We start from the raw sequence: 19872 nt of genomic DNA, 5'->3' as shown, positions 1-19872 counted from the left end.
TTAAAGGAGTTGTAAAGGTAAAAATTTTTTCACCTCAATGCATTCTATGCATTAAGGTGAAAAAACTTTTGACAGTACCGCCGCCCCCAGGCCCCCCGTTTTACTTACCTGACGCCTCGAATCTTCGCTCCTCGTCCTCGTCAGCTTCATTGCAGCTCAGCCTGGTCGCTGATTGGCTGCAGTGGATGGATTGAAAGCAGCGCAGCCATTGGCTCGCGCTGCTGTCAATCACATCCGATGACGCGGCGCGCCGGGGGGCGGGGCCGAGTGATACAGCGAGCGGCTATAGCCGCCGGCTGTATCACGGGAGCGCGCCCGCAAGCACTCACCACCATGCGAGGGAGCTCGCATGAAGGTGGTAAATGCTTGCGGGGAGGAGCTGAAACAGCCGCCGAGGGACCCCAGAAGACCAGGTTCGGGGCCACTCTGTGCAGAACGAGCTGCACAGTGAAGGTAAGTATAACATGTTTGTTATTTTAAAAAAAAAAAAAAAACAACTTTACAACCCCTTTAAGGGGAACCCTGCGTCAAAATTAAAAAAAATGGCGTAGGGTTCCCCCCAAAATCCATACCAGACCATTATCCGAGCACGCAACCTGGTAGGCCACAGGAAAAGGGGGGGATGAGAGAGCTCCCCCCCCCCTCCTGAACCATACCAGGCCACATGACCTCAACATTGGGAGGATGTTTTGGGGTCCCCCAAAACACTTTGTTGATGGGGACAAGGGCCTCATCCCCACAACCCTTGCCCGGTGGTTGTGGGGGTCTGCGGGCGGGGGGCTTAGACGGAATCTGGAAGCCCCCTTTAACCCCCAGATCCTGCCCCCCATGTGAATGGGTATTGGGTATCATGTGATGTCACGTAACAGCAGAGGGGACAGGGTCACCCGTTTACCTCACCAGGTGTCCCCGCCCTCAGCTATATAACAGCTGTCATTGCAAAAAGCCTGCAGTCAGTGGGAGCCTCCCATGGAGGACGAGTTTCTTCTGTTTCTTTTTCCTTTTCTCGGGTCATCTGCGCTGTGATCGAAGATGAATAGACACCGCAGAGGTGGATCCGGGGGGGGGGCAATGGGGCAATTGCCACCCCCGAGAAATTTGTTGCCGGCCGGGCGGGTGAGATAGCGGGTGGCCCTGCAGGCGGGTGAGATAGCGGGTGGCCCTGCGGGCGGGTGAGATAGCGGGCAGCTCAGTGGGCGGGTGAGATAGTGGGCGGCTCCGATGGCGGGCGGACCAGGTGGCATGGTTTGTGGGCGGCGTGGTTTGTGGGCGGGCCGGGCTGCCAGGTGGCTCAGTGTGTTGGCAAGTGAGAGTGAGAGAGCAGGCTCCGTGTGGCAGCTGGCCAATCAGTTAGCAAGGGGCGGGGGAGCAGAGAGATGAGATCATCTCTCACCGCCAGCCCTGAATCCCTGCAGTAACTTCCGCCCTCACTGGGCAGGCAGCAGAGAGATTACATTATCTCTCTGCTGCCTGACTCTGGGAGTCTGGGACAGAGCAAAAGACAACCAAAACACCACTTTAGCAGGCAAGTGACAATCCACAAGGTGTGGCAGGTGATGTGGCAAGTGGCAATCCGCAAGGTGTGGCAGATGACGTGGCAAGTGACAATCTGCATCTGGTGGCAGGCAAGTGACAATCCCCAAGGTGTGGCATGTGACGTGGCAAGTGACAATCCACAAGGTGTGGCAGGCGATGTGGCAAGTGACAATCTGCAACGTGTGGCAGGTGATGTGGCAAGTGGCAATCCGCAAGGTGTGGTAGGTGACGTGGCAAGTGACAATCTGCATCTGGTGGCAGGCAAGTGACAATCCCCAAGGTGTGGCAGGTGACGTGGCAAGTAACAATCCACAAGGTGTGGCAGGAGATGTGGCAAGTGACAATCCGCAATGTGTGGCAGATAACGTGGCAAGTGACAACTCACAATGTGTGGCAAGTGACAATCTGCAACGTGTGGCAAGTGACAATTCGCAATGTGTGGCAGGTGTAGTGGCAAGTGACAATCCGCAACGTGTGGCAAGTGACAATCCGCAACGTGTGGCAGGAGACGTGGCAAGTGACAATCCGCAACGTGTGCCAGGTGACGTGGCAAGTGACACACTCAGGGCTACCACTGATTCTGCATTATGGTGAGTTCAACTATTTCATTTTATATTACAATGTAATTATAGAAATAATGTGCTTCAATCACCCTGACACCATAGCAACCATGGTTCCCGGGATGATTGAAAAGCCAACACCAGCCATTTCCCCGATTGCCCACAAAAAAAACAGATTTTCTGGCAGTGCCCCTCCCGAAACTAGACCCTGGACCCGCCCTTGTGAAGGGTAAAATATACCTGATACCCATTCACATAGGGGGGGGCCGGGACCTGGAGGTCCCCTTGTTAAAGGGGGCTTCCAGATTCCGATAAGCCTCCTGCCTGCAGACCCCCACAACCACCAGGCAAGGGTTGTGGTGATGAGGCCCTTGTCCCCATCAATAAGGGGACAAGGTGTTTTGGGGGGGGGCCCCAAAGCATCCTCCTTATGTTGAGGGCTTGTGGCCTGGTACAGTTCAGGAGGGGGGAGCGCTCTCTCCCCCCCCCTTTTCCTGCGGCCTGCCAGGTTGTGTGCTCGGATAAGGGTCTGGTATAGAAATTTGGGGGGGCTACGTCATTTTTTTAAAATTTTGGCTCTGGGTTCCCCCTAATATCCTTACCAGAGCCAAAGGACCAGGTAATGGTCTGGGGGGGGGCCGTGACCCATGCCGTTTTTTTCAATGATTTTTATCTATATTGCCAGGACCCGACAATACATTAGAGCCGCAAAGAGTTTTAAATGACATTTTTTCCTTTAGAAAATTTTGCTGTTGTACTGTTCTAAACACGGGAAAGATGCGCTACTTTACAGGCATACTAAGGACACCCCCCAGGCACGATATTTAAAGGAATATTTCATTTTTATTGTTTCACTTTAGGCATTATTAAAGTCACTGCTCCTGAAAAAACGGCTGTTTTTAAAACTTTTTTTTTGCATTGATATATGTCCCCTGGGTACACTTTTTTTTTATACCCATACACTTTTTATGGCAATAACTTGCATATAAGCCTGTAAAATGAGCACTTTTGATTTTTCATGTTAGTGTCCCATAGGCTTTAACGGTGTTCGTCTGTACAAATGTTTTGCCTGTTCGCAAGTTCTGGTGCGAACCGCATCGGGTGGGGGGGGGATTGTTTGGCTCATCCCTAGTAATCAGCATCTTGATACCTGTGAGGTGGATGGATTATCTGGGCAAAGGAGAAGTGCTCACTAACACAGATTTAGATTTGTGAACAATATTTGAGATAAATAGGCCTTTTGTGTACATAGATCTTTGGTCTTAGATCTTTGATATATATATATATGTATGTATGTATGTGTGTGTGTGTGTGTGTGTGTGTGTGTGTGTGTGTGTGTGTGTATGTAATCTGTGAATTTTGCTGTTTGCCTTAAGTTCAGCGTTACAACCTTCTTCAGGTAGCAGGGTAGAATATAGCCAAAATTAGTATAACATCTTGCAGTTAATCTGAAATAACAAGTAGATACCCCATTTGCATGTCACATACACAGCTATTTTCCCAGGGTATGTCATAAAAGGCAGGGCGCTGCTTCCTTCTAGTTGAATTTTTGTGACAACAGAATGCATTCCAATGTCTACTACTTACTACTATGTACAATAACATGTCTCTGTAGCAAATTCTTACAAATACTCCAACTCTTCCATGTATTTAATACTATAGGGTTGTGGTTGTTTGAATAATATGGGAAATGTTGAAAACCTGTTGTTCAAGCACCGTTCCCATCTGTGGATAACTCTGACAAATGCTGTTGACATGCAAACAATTACAGAAGGAAACTCCTAAGTCCGGACACGGGTATTTTAATGTTCTCTCTAGTATGGAAGCATGTGCAAAATGAAACTTTTCACTGAAACTTTAGATTTATTTCCTTATTTACGTCATAAAAAAAAAACAAAAAAACAACATAACATTTACATGCACTGCAAGGGTTAAATGCTCGTTGAGGTCTAGGGGACTGAAAAAGACGTTTTAGACCCCTTTCACATTGGGGCGGTGCGGGCATCAGCGGTAAAGGGGTTAAAAGCGCCCGCTGAGCGCTGCTTTCAAAACGCTTTTACGACGATTTGAAAGCTGTGCCCGATCAATTCAATTGGCAGGGGCGGTGGAGGAGCGGTGTATACAGCGCTCCCCAACCGCCCCAAAGATGCCGCTTGCAGGACTTTTTTTCTTGTCCTGCAAGCACACCACCCCAGTGTGAAAGCACTCGGGCTTTCACACTGGGGCTGCAGAAGAGGCAGTTCACAGGCACTTTACAGGTGCTATTTTTAGCACAAAAACACCTGTAAAGCGCTTCAGTGTGAAAGGGTCTTACTTACCTGATCCTCCACTCCCGCAGCAGCCAGTGCTACCCTACACTCCAACTATGGACTGTTCCCCAGTTTCCTCACTTCCAGTGCACGGCTAAGGGCTCTGCATTGGACTTGAGGCTGCCAGGGGACCTGCGACCACCAGGGTATAGGGGGAGGAGACTACATGGACTTGTCTAAGGGCTCATTTACACCTATGATTGAGGGCCAGTAAAAACATGCAGCTGAGCTGCATTTTTACTGTCCCCCCCAACCACCTCTCCTTAAAATGCAAAATCAGCAGCCAGGGGCGTACACATGCCATGATGTTTTGTGGCTGTGGCTGTGGCAGGCATTATACCCCCTGTCGACCCATTCAAAGCAAAAGTGGATGTGCTGCAACTGCCCCGCTGTGGTAGTACAGCATTTAGGGGGTTAAAACAGTCTGTGAAATGCTTCTGAAAGGTGATCTGAATGCAGATCGCTTTTCAAAGGAGCACAAGTCCTTGCCGCAAGTGTAAACAAGTGCCTAACTGTGGACTGTTCTCAGTATCCTCACATCCAGTGCAGGGCTACGGCTCTGCAGTGAACTTGAGGCTGTCAGAAGACCTGTATAGTGGATAAGAGACTGTGGGGACTCACCTTACGTCACGAAGGAGCCTTTCGGGAGTGGAGGATCAGTGAGTAAAAAAATGAGCATTTAATCCTTACTGCAAGGGCAGCCCCACTGTAAGGGAAGATTGTTCCTTTCACTGTGGTTCAGCCCTAAGGCTCAGTTCACACTACTGCGACATGGGATCTGACTTGTGAGAACGCCATCCCAAGACATCTCATATTCAATCTTTCCATATGAGAGCCATCTTAACTGACACTACACAAGTTGCTCCGACTTTACAAAAGATCCTGCACTACTTTGGGTGCGATTTCAGCCCTTGCACAGGCTCCTAAATAGCATCCAAGTCAAAAGAAATTTGACTTACGACTTTGCCATCGCAGCAGTGTGGACCGAGCCTTAGGCTGCTTTCACATTGCTCCTTTGAAAAAATGTATCAAAAACGCATATACATTTCTGATGCATTTACCATGCATTTACTGGTTGCCTAACTCCCAGCATGCACCTGTGAAACATGGACATGTGACTAAAAAACACACCAAAAACGCAACTTGATGTGCATTGTTTTTGACTCGTTTTTCTATTTATTTCAATGGGAAGCTTTCTGGTGTGGTCTTGAAAAGCGCACCAAAGATGTAGCAAGCAAATGCAAAATGTACTGCACCTGCAGCACATTGGTGTAAAGAGTCCCATAAGATTTAAAGGGAAACATTTTTTTGTGTATTTTTTTGCGGTTTTAGCAAGTTAAAAGTACAGCAAAAATGCATCAGTGTGAAGCTGGGTTCACACTATTGCCTGCATGCGTCTCACAGCAGGGGTTCGGTGTGTCCCTGTTCACCGTTTCAGGTTCCCATTTCAGCCCCAAATTTTGGGCTAAATTCCGACCTGAAATGGACCAAAAGACGCACAGGACCCCTGTGCAAATTCGCACGAAATGTGAACCAGCTCCATAGAGAGCCGGTCACAATCTCCTACCATGCGAATTGGAATGCGGGGAAAATTGGCATAGGTGTGAACCCAGCCTGAAGGGGCACTAACATTTGTGACTCTGATTCTTCTCAATTCAGTTTGACCCAGCTCCCAATTGAGCATTTTATTTAAAATACTATTGAGCAAAAGCAAAAATCTATGATTTGTTGTTTGGCATAATTAATGTGATCAGCATCTGTCTCAGAAGAGATCTGACAGGTTGGAACATTTGAAAGCAGACATGAAAACCTATAGGATGGCGTGCTAACCCCAGACTGGAATCACAGCCAGAAATAATTCTGTCCAACACAGAATCCTGGTAAACCTAATTAGTCCAACACAATCTGTTATACGAACATCCATCTCAATAACTGAAGGCGTTTTTTTCCCCAGAAATACCGATTTACAAAATAAAAAAACTAGAGCAGCTGTCCATAGTGACCAATTCACTTTTAACTCCCAAATTTAACAAGAAATTAGACCGGTAACATGCTCTGTTCTGCTCCAGATTCTGAAAATCAGCTTTTGTAATTCAAAATATGTTCATACATGAGTATATAGATCTGTTCTTTCTAGAAGTGCAAGCCAAGGTCTAGTGTAAACTCCCTCTGTGACAACATGCAAACCTGTCCCAGCTTACCAGACATTGCCGCCTGTCCTCCTGGACATTGAAGAAAAGCTGGTTGGGGGTCTGTATAGAGGGCTGTCCTCCTCCTTGTCCTCCTGAATTCTCAGTCCATGTGGATCTGTTAACTTTATTCAGGCAGAGATCTCTAATCCACAGTCTTGTCAAGAGTCAGCTCTGCAGACACAGTGCTGTCATTGTCAGCTCCCAGGTCTGTCACACAGACTCCTGAATCCTCCCCTTTCACTGTACAGGCATTGAACGCCCGGCTTCTGTTCTAGCTGACTAGAGGGGAGGAGATAAAACACATACTAGAAGACATTAAATGAATTTGTTTTTCTTCATTATGTACGAATTTAAATTTTGGCTGCATAAAACAAATTAAAGGGTCGCTCCATCCAAAACAATTTCTGTTTTTGGTCAATTCTGGTGGATAGTTACACCGGCATCTGATGTCTGTGTGTATTTTCCTGAGCCTGCACACCTGCTGTGACCACCATGGTGTCCTACTCCCACACCAGCTTCATCAGTTCCATCATGAAAACGGAATCCTTCTACATCAATTTACATTAACAAGCCAATGAGAAGCAAGGCGCTAACACATATGTGATAATTGCATGTGAATAAAAAAAAACAATCCAAATATACTTGAGAGTCCAAAGGTAAAAAAAAGTTATTTATAAGTTTTATTAATATATATTGCACAGTCCAAAAAATGTTCCTAAGGCTACTTTCAAACTGAGGCGTGCGGGCGCCGGTGGTGCAGCGGCGCTAAATATAGCGCCGCTTTACCGTCGTTTTAGCGGCGCTAGCGGGGCGGTTTTAACCCCCCCCCACTAGCGGCCGAAAAAGGGTTAAAACCACACGCAAAGCGCTACTGCAGCAGCACTTTGCGGGCGGGTTTGCAGCGCTGCCCCATTGTTTTCAATGGGAAGGGGTGCTTTAGGAGCGGTAAATACACCGCTCCTAATGCGCTCCAAAGATGCGGCTTGCAGGACTTTTAAAACCGCCCTGCAAGCGCACCGCTCCAGTATGAAAGCCCTCAGGGCTTTCACACTGGAGTGCATTGAGCAGCTCTTTCGGGGTGCTTTGCAGGCGCTATTTTTAGCACTTTAGCACCTGCAAAGCGCCTCAGTGTGAAAGGAGCCTAAATCTTGCTGAACAAAGTTCCAATCACCATGCTCCTGGTCTTAAAGGTGCCTCAGATATTCCTCATATAAGTGCTGCACCACAAAGTGTACAAAATGCATGCTTACCAAGAGCATCTATGATATACGCCTTTGATGTCATAAGATATCACCCTTTTTGCACGTTGTTTTCACAATGTTCCACCCTAAGAATGGTATATGGGAAACTAACACCAGCTGATCTTCTCAAACATCAATAACGGAGACCCAGGGAGAGATAATAATCCAGGATAGTGTGATATCGTTTTATTAAAAGGATAAAAATATCAATTTGCCACTCACATTTCAAGGTTCTATAGTCAGCACCAACACAACCAGCCGGTTCGATTGTCCTGCACACCGCTCGGTCTGAGCCGGCGTACATTCCAAATGGCCGAATGTTCAAACCAGATCAAAAACCGGAGATTATGTCACATATGGCAGAAGCGCAGTATCAATGCATTTCGCTTGTAAGCATCATCAGGAAGCTCATTACATTATTTACATTAGTTTTATACATCTGTCTTCAGTTAAAGCTGCATTAAACCCAAAAAACAGAAGTAGCGCAGGGATTGAAAATTCCACTTACCCGCTCGCCAAATGCAAGGGTAAATTCCTTTCTGGTGAGCACAGTAATGCCCTGTACAGATAGAGCTGGTGGCTTGCAATGTGATCCCCAGGCCCCAGGGATCGATTTGCATTCCACTTGCGCTCCAAGCCTCATTTTTAAGCCGATTTCCCGTTTCCGACTTCCGGCTTCTTCGGTACCGCCATTACACTGGCAGCGCTGCTGAGGGGACAGGTGCAGGAGAGGTCCGCTCTCCACCGCCATGGGGGACACAAGGAGAGGTCCACTCTCCACTGCCGTGGGGGACATGAGGAGAGGTCCGCTCTCCACCGCCATGGGGGACACGAGAAGGAGAGGCCTGCCAACGGTGCACATCTCTACACCCGCCAGCTTAAGGTAAATGACCTGGGGACACTGATGTAAGGGGGAGGCTCTCTGGGGACACTAATGTAAGGGGAGGCTCTCTGGGGACACTGATGTAAGGGGGAGGCTCTCTGGGGACACTAATGTAAGGGGGAGGCTTTCTGGGGACACTAATGTAAGAGGAGGATCTCTGGGGACACTGATGTAAGGGGGGGCTCTCTGGGGACACTAATGTAAGGGGGGGCTCTCTGGGGACACTAATGTAAGGGGGGGCTCTCTGGGGACACTAATTTAAGGGGGGGGCTCTCTGGGAACACTAATGTAAGGGGGGGCTCTCTGGGGACACTGATGTAAGGGGAGGCACTCTGGGGACCCTGATGTAAGGGGGGGGGGGCTCTCTGGGGACCCTGATGTAAGGGGGGCTCTCTGGGGACACTGATGTAAGGGGGGCTCTCTGGGGACACTGTAAGGGGGGCTCTCTGCTGACACTGATGTAAGGGGGAGGCTCTCTGGGGACCCTGATGTAAGGGGGAGGCTCTCTGGGGACCCTGATGTAAGGGGGAGGCTCTCTGGGGACCCTGATGTAAGGGGGAGGCTCTCTGGGGACCCTGATGTAAGGGGGAGGCTCTCTGGGGACCCTGATGTAAGGGGAGGCTCTCTGGGGACCCTGATGTAAGGGGGCGCTCTCTGGGGACCCTGATGTAAGGGGGCGCTCTCTTTTTCTTAAGAAAAATGTAATTTCATAAGCTTCAAGGGGGCGAGGGTTGGGGGATGGACCTGGGCAAGGTTTGGTGGGGCAACTGGTGGAGAGGTTTTTGCCTGGCTAGTAGGTCTAGACTGGAAATTTTAAGCCCTGATGTAGCTCACCTCCTAAGGAGCCACAGTTTACTGGGATCCCCCACCCTGTACAGCCAGACACACCAAATTTTCACAGGCACTCCAAAGACAGAGAACAGTCCATGACTTTGTTTTTGTTGTTTATTGAGGGTTAATAACTTGGACAGGGATGGGAAATTCTGGGATGCCCACTTTTCTTCAGCAACATTTTAGCAACATCTTCAGGGACATCCTCCGGAACACAGTCTATATGCAATCTATATACAGCTTCCTCAACACTCCTTCTGCACTTTACTTGCTTGAACACACCAGCTGAATAACTCAAAGGGATCTGACAGGCACAGTCAGATTCAGCAATAGCCCTTTGTAGGCTGGAACTCCAATCCCCTTGTGTAGCAGAACACAATGATCAGCTTGCAATCTCCCTCCTGTAGCTACTGGTCCCAGCAACACCTCTTAAGGCACTGCCAACCCACCTGACTGCAGATGCCCCTTTCACTAGCCCTCCAGGCTAACTTCACACAGCAGTCCTCCAGACTGACTCTCTCTTACTAGCCCACTCGGCTGACTCTTCAGGAGATCTCCCAGGGAAAGGATGAAGACTTGGCACAACGCGGTCTTCAGGGAGAACTGGCTACATGTGGCAGTCTCCCCCCTTGTAGGTCCCCAGTAGTGCTGCTGTACTCACACTGTCCGTTCACTTGCTCCCATGCCTCCAGGAAGGGCTTCCTCCGTGTGTTGTGGCAGGATCCCTCCAGCACCTGAGCCCTGGTCCAAGGTCACCCCCCCCCCCCAGACTAGGGGGCATCCTTAAGGTGTCTTCACAGTACTATATCTCCATCTTCCACCAGACTGCCCCTGCTGGCATGCCTATTTATGAGTTGAACTTGCCCCCTGCCAGCCCTTTGCTGGGCATTGGCTGAGGCCCTCATAAATATCCCAAACAGCTCCTCCCAACCTCCACCCACTAGTTCTAGAAGTTTCTACCACCTTCCAGACCAGGGGGAGGCACAGAGGAGCTGACTCGCTGAACCCTGACCGAGATTTACAGCTCAGGCTTAGCCCTGAGCCAAACCAGATTTCCCTACAATAACAAACCTACATCTAACACACACTAGTGGTTGCTACAATTATAGTGCAGCTTGCAAATCCTTCAATGTGGCGGTTGCATTATATGTTTTATTCTTTGTTGTCACTGGTGATTTGGCCAGTGAGTCTGTTGTCCAGACAAAGTATTATTATTATTATTATACAGGATTTATATAGCGCCAACAGTTTGCACAGCACTTTACAACATAAGGGCAGAAGTAAACTTACAATACAAATCAATACAGGAGGGATGAGAGGGCCCTAAAGTAGCAGTTAGAGGGTTGAAATAAACAATTTAACACCGACAGGGATGTTTACAATGGCCAGATTTTATTCATTTATGTAAATCCTTTATCCCAAAAGGTAAAAAAAAAAAAAGAAGAAAAATGTTCCGGTATCTGCTTAACCACTTCAAAACCAGGTCAATTCTGACATTCCTCTCTTCTGCATTTTTTGCTAGAAAGTTACTTAGAACCCCCAAACATTATATCTTTTTTTAAGCAGAGGCTCTTTAGATAAAAATGGTTGTTGTTGCAATTTTTTATGTCACACTATATTTATGAAGAGGTTTTATCAAACGCTTCCTCTGGATCAACTGTGGGTATAGGATCGTGTATATGGAGGTTTTCTATTTGTGTGTATGTTTTTTTTTTCTCTGGATTGAACTGGATGGTCTTTTTTCAACCAGGTTAACTATGTACCAATATAAGCGCAAATTTTCTGAAAAAAATACCCTTTTAATTAATTTTAGTGCTCACAAACCAATTTTTGGTAAACACGTGATGTGATGCTTTAAAATTGCATACACCTGTGGAACGGCAACAAACTACAGCACCTAAAATAGCATAATTTTAAAGGAGAAGAGAAAGAAGACTAAAGCTGGCTGATGTCACTGAGCTGGTACAGGCTCGGGAAAGATCACAACTTTACAGTTAGGATCCACCCAGATGCCTGAAACGGCAGCTGACTCAGGCTTTCAGTGGGTCGCTGAGAAACTAAACCAGCAGCTCTGGCCTCCTCCACTGCCTGGTGCCCCAGTGAGCACTGGAAGGGCAGAGTAGAGAACCGGTGACTGACAGTCACTGGCTCTCTGCTCATTGAAGTCTGAGAACTAAGCAATCAGGGGTCTTTGATCGCTCAGATCTTAGAAACGGCAGGGGACAGATGCAGCATCAGACTGAGGCATCCATCTAGGTGAGTATAAATGTTTATTTTTTTTGTAAACACCAGGGCTTTTTTTCTCAAACATTAGGTGCTGGAACTTAACCACGGCCCCACAAAACCCCTCCCCCTACACACACCCTCCAAATCACATAAAATATTTGGTGTGTTCAGTCAAATTTCACGAAAACAGTAGGAGGGTCTTAAAGGGGCATTAAACACCAGGATTACATACAGAGTGCAGAGCTGTCACTTGTAAACACAGAAACCAAACTTCTGTGTTTACAAGTGATTGTGGTGAGCAGGCACCAAAGGGTCTGAGCCAGAGGTGGTGGAACTGAGTTCCACCAAGTTCCCCCTGAAAAAAAGCCCTGGTAAACACTATACTTCTCTTTTAAAAGCCTTTACAGGTTACCAGTTCAGAGTTACACAGGGGGATTGTGAATTATTGCTCTTGCGCTGACATTCCCAGTAATACCTCTTACATATGTTTGTGGAACCTATGTGCGTATTTGCCTTTGTGCGTGAGCATGGGGGAGGGGGGTGCATTGAACATTTTTTTATTTTATTACTTGTGTATTACCCTGTTTCCCTGAAAATAAGACCTATCGTGATGGTCGGTGATGGCTGCAATATAAACCCTACCCCCCAAATAAGCCCTAGTTAAACTCCTTGTAGGTCTTATTTTCAGGGTAGGGCTTATTTTCAGGGAAACAGGGTAGGGCTTATTTGGGGGTTAGGGCTTATATTGCAGCCATCACCAACAATCATGCTAGGTCTTATTTACGGGGAAACAGGGTACTATGTGTATTACTATGTAGCACCCTCTAGTGTGCTAGAAGTGGTAGTACAGTTTTGTAAGAGTAGGTAAATTTCCAGGCTTGGCTGGCAGCCAAGCCTGGGTGTGTTTTGACCTGGGTTGGGAGTGGCTCGGGGTAGTGCTGGGTGTGTCACAGGTAGCATCACCTAAAGAGGTGGTACTGGGGAGCAGTAGCCACAGGGACAGCTAGTCCGGGATCATTTGTTCACGGGTAACCTGCCTGCCGTTGCCCTTAACAACCGAAGTTGACCGAGCCGGGGAACTGCACTTTGTTCCACCAATTGAGGAATTGAACTCTGGGGAAGGATTCATGTGCTCTGCCTGCATTCAGTACTACAGCATTGAGTGCCATTGTCTATACCAACCAGCGGGACCTGCTTGCCAAGTTATTGCTGCCCTGCTTACCCAGTTCCCCAACTGTGGCTGGAACAGACACTTGTGCTAAAATCTGAAATTCAGTAACTTCCTACCATGTGCTGTCACCCGTGGCAACCACGGCGGGTGACCGTGCCCATTGATTACAAATATGTCCAGCGATCTGCTAATGCTGGACATCTCGAGATGGATTACAAATATGTCCAGCAATCTGCTATTGCTGGACATCCTGAACTTATGCTTCAAACTCCTGCTTCAAATAGCAATGTGTACCTGGAAGTGTCTACTGTTGCCCGGGGTGATCGGGAGCAGCCTGCGGGTGGGATTGTGCTAGAAGTGTTCCCTTCAGTGAGGCATGGGCTACAAACTTTATTGTTGCTACCAGCAACCACCAGAAAAGTCAGCGATCATTTGCTTGGGCACAGTTGGTGCTGAGCGACATGCCTGGACAAGTCCTGCTAGTTTCAGCATGTCTGCAAACTTCAGTTTGTCTAACAAGGGGTTACAGCAGCATGACAGGAGAGGCACCTGCCTGTCAGTTTCACAGATGCCAGCCTGTCTGAAAGTGAGGGGGCGGTGCCACACCCTAGAGGAGGCCCAGCTTTCCCTGATAGCAGACATCATGAGGCAGGGGAGCAAGATGGCGGAGGGTGGTCGTGCATTCCCAGCGCTGACCTGGTTGCCTGATTTGCAGGAGCAGACACTGATGGACACCGGTGTCCGGTTAGAGCATCACGAGGGATTGCTCTCGGGATGATTGATGGGATGAAGCGACTGTGCCTGTTGTGTCCAGAATGCCGGATACCGACCGCGGTGGAAGGAGCCAGTGCTGGAGGGGAGTGCGCCCTCAGGTGAGCCGGAATGGAAATGGGAGGACAGGGCCATAGATTTTTGATCCCCCAGACTGCTAGCAGAGTTCAGGTCCCTGGAGAGATTAGCAGAGTGGTCATCTCCTAGCAGCAGCTTGGAGGAGGAATGGGAGATGGGAGGTTCCCAGGTCCTGGAGGTCCAGTCCGAGGGAGGAGAAGAGCCAGACTTTGCTGGGAGAACCGAAGAAGCTGCAGCAACCCCCATCAGTAACAGACAACTTTTCTACAACAGACCTTCCACCACGCAGACCAGAGCAGTTGACTACAGGCAGTGGGTCAAGAGGTCCCCTGAACCTTGTGTCCTGCCCGGAAAAGGAAAGCCCAGAGAACTGTCCAGGTTTTCCTGGTTTTATTGGGAAGTTCAGAGCACAGTTGCTCTGGAGTGGGGTCTGCACTATCCTTATGTCCCTCCTGACACTATGGACATCATAGAGAACTCCCGGGGAGAGTGGGAGGATGACCTAGTGTGGGAATACTTGCAACTTTTGGAGGTGCCAGAGTGTGAGGAGACCTGGGCCCACTTTGAGGACATTCGGAGGGAATGGCGGCTGAAGAGAGCAATCTAGGACCGGGTGATGATCGTGAAGGCAGGACGGCCTGCGAGGGGTCACTCTGTCTCCATCAGGGAGGAAGGGGGAGGTAGGAAGAGACTGCCTGACCCCAATTTCTATGCGTGAAGGACTGTTGGCGTGTACAGCCCACCACTGAAATGTCCACATGGACTGCTGTGAAGGTTGCAGAGTGTGTATCCCTTTCTCCCTGACTTTTGCAGGATCAGACCAGCCTGCCACCTGTTTGTGCCTGATGGGTGGACTTTGCTATCAATGGACGCTGGGTGAGGTTTGATTCCCACTTTAACTCTTTTAAGGAACCTGTCAGTTCAGGGAGGGGCCCCTCCTATCAGAGACTCCAAAGAGAATTGATCACATTTCATTTTTGTTTGCTTTTCTGTCAGCAGGACAATAATCCCCTGTTGACAGAACCTGATACAGGAACTAATGATGATGTGCTCTATTGTGTAAATGTATTTCTGTCGGCAGGATGCTAACCTCCTCCAGGCAGAAGGTGTTGTGAAGTGTGTAGATATTCATTAGCATAGGATGTTGTTGTGTTATGTTTTCACAGGTTTCCTTTTGGATGGGACGGCTGTTCATCCATCTCCGGCAGGAGTCAAGAATCCTGTATCTTGCCCAAGGGAAAAATGCTCTGATCTGAATGTACAAAGTTTGATGTGTTGATGTTAGCTACAGGGATCTGTAGTTAGGTGTATAGTGAGATGTATATGATGTAAATACTTACCAAATATCTTCAATTTTGTACGTATTTATTTGTATATAGCCCTGTCCCAGTTTGTTCCCTTTTCCCTATCCAAATTGTATATTTTATGAGATGCCCTTGCTCCCGGGCCCAGGAGCTCATTTTTGTAAATTTCCCAGCTAAGGGACTAGCTGGATGTTGGGGGGGGGGGGGGGTGAGTGTAGCACCCTCTAGTGTGCAAGGAGTGAGTAGGTAAATTTACAGGCAGCCAAGCCTGGGTGTGTTTTGACCTGGGTTGGGAGTGGCTCAAGGTAGTGCTGGGTAGCCCAGGACCTCCCACTTCTTTCCTGAATGTTCTGGTGTTTTCAGGAAAGAGAGTTGGAGAGGGGAGGTGGAGCTGCCTGGGGTGTTCTGAGGAGCCCTGACCAATCCCCAATCTGGATTGGCAGGGGGCAGGCCTCCTTAAATACCCAGGGTCAGCCCAGCTGGGGAGGAGTTGATCAGGTGGAAGATGGAGATGGAGTGTTAGGCTGTCGGGCCTTTGAGGAAGCTCCCCAGTCTGGTGGGGGGGGTGACCTTGGGCCTGCGCTTCAGTGTGGACGGAATCCTCTTACAACCCACAGAGGTGTTCTGACCAGGAGGCACAGGAGGAGCAAGAGAGGACAGCGGGTGTACACTGGCGGGCAAGTCTCTAGGAGTTCCACAGAGGCAGCCAAGAGGGCTGGTGAGTGTTAACACAGTTGCACACCTGAGAGGACTGAGATGCAGCAGTCTGGGATGGGTGCAGACCCAGTCTGGAGGATTGTGGTGGCACAGGCAGAGGAAGGGGGCAGCTGTGGCCTGGAAGGCTGGCAGTGCCTGAAGAGGTGGTACTGGGAGCAGTAGCCACAGGGACAGATAGCACTGGAACTTTCTATGTTTTTGCTACACCATAGGGGCCCGCGGTCCCTGCCTGCAAAAAGTATCTGGTGTCAGGCCTACCAAATCAGTGCTAGTTGGTCTGGGAAGTGCAAGCAAGTGATGTGCTGGAGGAGTGAGGAGTGGTAGTCTGATATAACCACCTCAATACGAGGTATTGAGATAGTTAATAAGTGTTAGCTGGAGTTCAGCTTCAAGTTGTTAGTCAAGGGTGTCTCTGTTGCTCCATTGCCATTATAATGGTGCAGGAAACTTAGTTAATTTCCCAGCCTGAGTCTCCTAATTTCGTTTGAAAACCCCCCAAATTTTGTCCAAATCTGCTATTTGAATGGAATGCCAGACTTATAAAACAATATGTACAGTATCTCACAAAAGTGAGTACACCCCTCACATCTTTGTAAATTCTTTATGATATCTTTTCATGTGACAGCACTGAAGAAATTACACTTTGCTACAATGTAAAGTAGTGAGTGTACAGCTTGTATAACAGTGCAAATTTGCTGTCCCCTCAAAATAACTTAACACACAGCCATTAATGTCTAAACTGCTGACAACAAAAGTGAGTACATCTAAGTGAAAATGTCCAAATTGGGCCCAAAGTGTCAATATTTTGTGTGACCACCATTATTTTCCAGCACTGCCTTAACCCTCTTGGGCATGGCATTCACCAGAGCTTCACAGGTTGCCACTGGAGTCCTCTTCTACTCCTCCATGATGACATCACAGAGCTGGTGGATGTTAGAGACCTTGCGCTCCTCCACCTTCCATTTGAGGATACCCCACAGATGCTCAATAGGGTTTAGGTCTGGAGACATGCTTGGCCAGTCCATCACCTATACCCTCAGCTTCTTTATCAAGGCAGTGGTCGTCTTGGAGGTCTGTTTGTGGTCATTATCATGTTGGAATACTCCCCTGCTTTCCGAAGGGAGGGGATCTTGCTCTGCTTCAATATGTCACAGTACATGTTGGCATTCATGGTTCCCTCAATGAACTGTAGCTCCCCAGTGCCAGCAGCACTCATGCAGCCCCTGACCATGACACTCCCACTACCATGCTTGATTGTAGGCAAGACACACTTGTCTTTGTACTCCTTACCTGGTTGCCGCCACACACGTTTGACACCATCTGAGCCAAATACGTTTATCTTGGTCTCATCAGACCACAGGACATGGTTCCAGTAATCCATGTCCTCAGTCTGCTTGTTGTCAGCAAACTGTTTGTGGGCTTTCTTGTGCATCATCTTTAGAAGAGGCTTCTTTCTGGGATGACAGCCATGCAGGCCAGTTTGATGCAGTGTGCGGAGTATGGTCTGAGCACTGACAGGCTGACCCCCCACCCCTTCAACCTCTGCAGCAATGCTGGCAGCACCCATACGTCTATTTCCCAAAGACAACCTCTGGATATGACGCTGAGCACATGCACTCAACTTCTTTGGTCGACCATGGCGAGGCCTGTTCTGCGTGGAACCTATCCTGTTAAACCGCTGTATGGTCTGGGCCACCGTGCCGCTGCTCAGTTTCAGGGTCTTGGCAATCTTCTTATAGCCAAGGCCAGTGTTTCTCAACTCCAGTCCTCAAGGCGCACCAACAGGTCATTTTTTTCAGGATTTCCAATATTTTGCACAGGTGATTTGATCAGTTTCACTGCCTTAATAATTAACACAGCTGTTTCATCTGAGGGAAATCCTGAAAACATGACCTGTTGGTGCGCTCTGAGGACTGGAGTTGAGAAACACTGGCCTAGGCCATCTTTATGTATTGCAACGATTCTTTTTTTCAGATCTTCAGAGAGTTCTTTGCCATGAGCTGCCACGTTGAACTTCCAGTAACCAGTATGAGAGGGTGAGAGTGATAACACCAAGTTTAACACACCTGCTCCCCATTCACACCTGAGACCTTGTAATACTAAAGAGTCACTATGACACTGGGGAGGGAAAATGGCTAATTGGGCCCAATTTGGACATTTTCACTTAGAGGTGTACTTACTTTTGTTGCCAGTGGTTTAGACATTAATGGCTGTGTGTTGAGTTATTTTGAGGGGAAAGCAAATTTACACTGTTATACAAGCTGTACACTCACTACCTTTATTGTAGCAAAGTGACATTTCTTCAGTGTTGTCGTATGAATAGATATAATAAAATATTTACAAAAATGTGAGGGGTGTACTCATTATTGTGAGATACTGTATGATTTTTATTATAAAAGCAAGACACTGATATAAGCCAGACACTGTGTCAAGTTTGGCTGTAAGCCAGCAGCTGCAAATACAAATCAGGTCTTCCCACAGCCATCTTGGATATGGAATCTGGCTGTGGTTTCCTGAGGAACCACAGCTGGCTCCCCACTGTGTATGTGCAAGCTTGTGTGGCACCAGTGTTGCCAACCATCAGTATTTTTACTGCCAGCCAGTAAAAAACAGGCACTTTTCCCCTGCCAGTAAATGCCAGTGACAGGAAAAGGTTGCCAGTAAAATATATGACTGTGATGTTTGGTGTCTGCTACAGTGTGTTTGGCCAGGGCACCGGCTGGGTGCAGGACTGGGGGAGGCAGTGCCCGATCGTGTCGTGCGATGTCATGGTGCAAGGGAGGCAAGCTGAACGGCCGAAGCCTTGTGCGTGGGTCTACGGAACAGGAGCAAGGCAAGCCGGGAGCGGGCCTGTCAGTGCTGTTTGGACTGGAGTTGACTGAAGGGACCACCTGACATGGAGAGAGAAACATTTTGACATATTTGGTATCTATTTACACTGCGCAACATATTTTCATACATTATACCAAAATAATTGGGTATTATATTGTGTATGTGTGCACTAAAATGCATTTAAGAGAATTTTTTCCTGAAAATTAGCATTTGATAAATGGCATAAAAATTGTAACCACTATTTAATTCTCAAGGGCCCCTGCTTTCAGAAAATATATACTATTTAGGGGTTCTAAGTAATTTTCTAGAAAAACAAATTCTGATTTCAATATGTATGTGAAAAATGTCAAAATTGGCCCAGATGCAAAGTGGTTAAAAGAGACACAGACTCCAAAGAGAAAGACATATTTTTGCCCCTGTACAAATCATTAGTAAGACCTCATTTGGAATATGCAGTTTAGTTTTGGGGACCAGCCACCAGTACATACATTTATTATACCAAATTCAATATAAATTACAGAAGTGTGATTGTTCATAGCTCAATCCTCATCGTCGTCATAGATCAAGCCTCCCACCCATGTCCTAGGTGTGACGTCATCACAGACAGGGCCGACGCTACCATTCGGCGAACTAAGGCGCACTGCTGCTTTCCGCCAGCTTTCTAACACTCCGCTGGCTTCCCCACACAGTACGTAAGGCTGCATCCTGCTGCTCGCTGCTGTTGTGCACACCTCCGTGACTTGTACCTGCATATTGTGTATGTGATTGGTTACTGTTGAGGCCGTACCTCAATAGGAACAAATCACATACACAATATGCAGTAATAAAAGTGAATGCTGATAAAACAAAAAACAGAATCAAAGAATTTTGCAGGGCAAACTCAAAGTAGTATTTTGGGTCTGGTACTCTCTCCACTCCTCTGTACCTGGGACCTGCCTAACTACATAATGATGGATTGTCCTCGGAATTGGGACAGTCTACCACAACCATGTCCATGTAAATATGGCGTCCATAGTTCCACTCCCGATATACTCAGTGGAACTCTGTGCAGGTGGCTGTCCCTTCCACAAGCACCTGATGGTGTTTGGGAACCTGTAAATTATCCCAGACAGCAGTCTCATACCACTGTTGCCCCTGTGCCTCTTAGGTACGAAACAAAGCTTCCAGGACATAGGGAACCCTAGTTGATCGGTTGAACTAGATGGACTTGTGTCTTTTTTC

At 47.9% G+C, this 19872-nt stretch overlaps 1 protein-coding gene across 1 annotated transcript in view; it reads right to left on the bottom strand.

The window, feature by feature from the left end:
- Positions 1–6835, bottom strand: part of SYT15 (synaptotagmin 15) — a 273758-nt gene extending 266923 nt beyond the window's left edge. The window contains exon 1 of the mRNA XM_073595201.1: positions 6607–6835. Coding sequence (XP_073451302.1) covers positions 6607–6613 — 7 coding nt within the window. The 5' untranslated portion in view covers positions 6614–6835. The remainder of the gene's footprint in view (positions 1–6606) is intronic.
- Positions 6836–19872: the final 13037 nt, after the last annotated feature.

The sequence above is a fragment of the Aquarana catesbeiana genome, linkage group LG08 (genome assembly GCF_042186555.1).
Source record: "Aquarana catesbeiana isolate 2022-GZ linkage group LG08, ASM4218655v1, whole genome shotgun sequence".
NCBI lineage: Eukaryota > Metazoa > Chordata > Amphibia > Anura > Ranidae > Aquarana > Aquarana catesbeiana.
The sequence above is the reverse complement of the archived record's forward strand: the minus strand, read 5'-3'. Positions and strand labels throughout refer to the sequence as shown.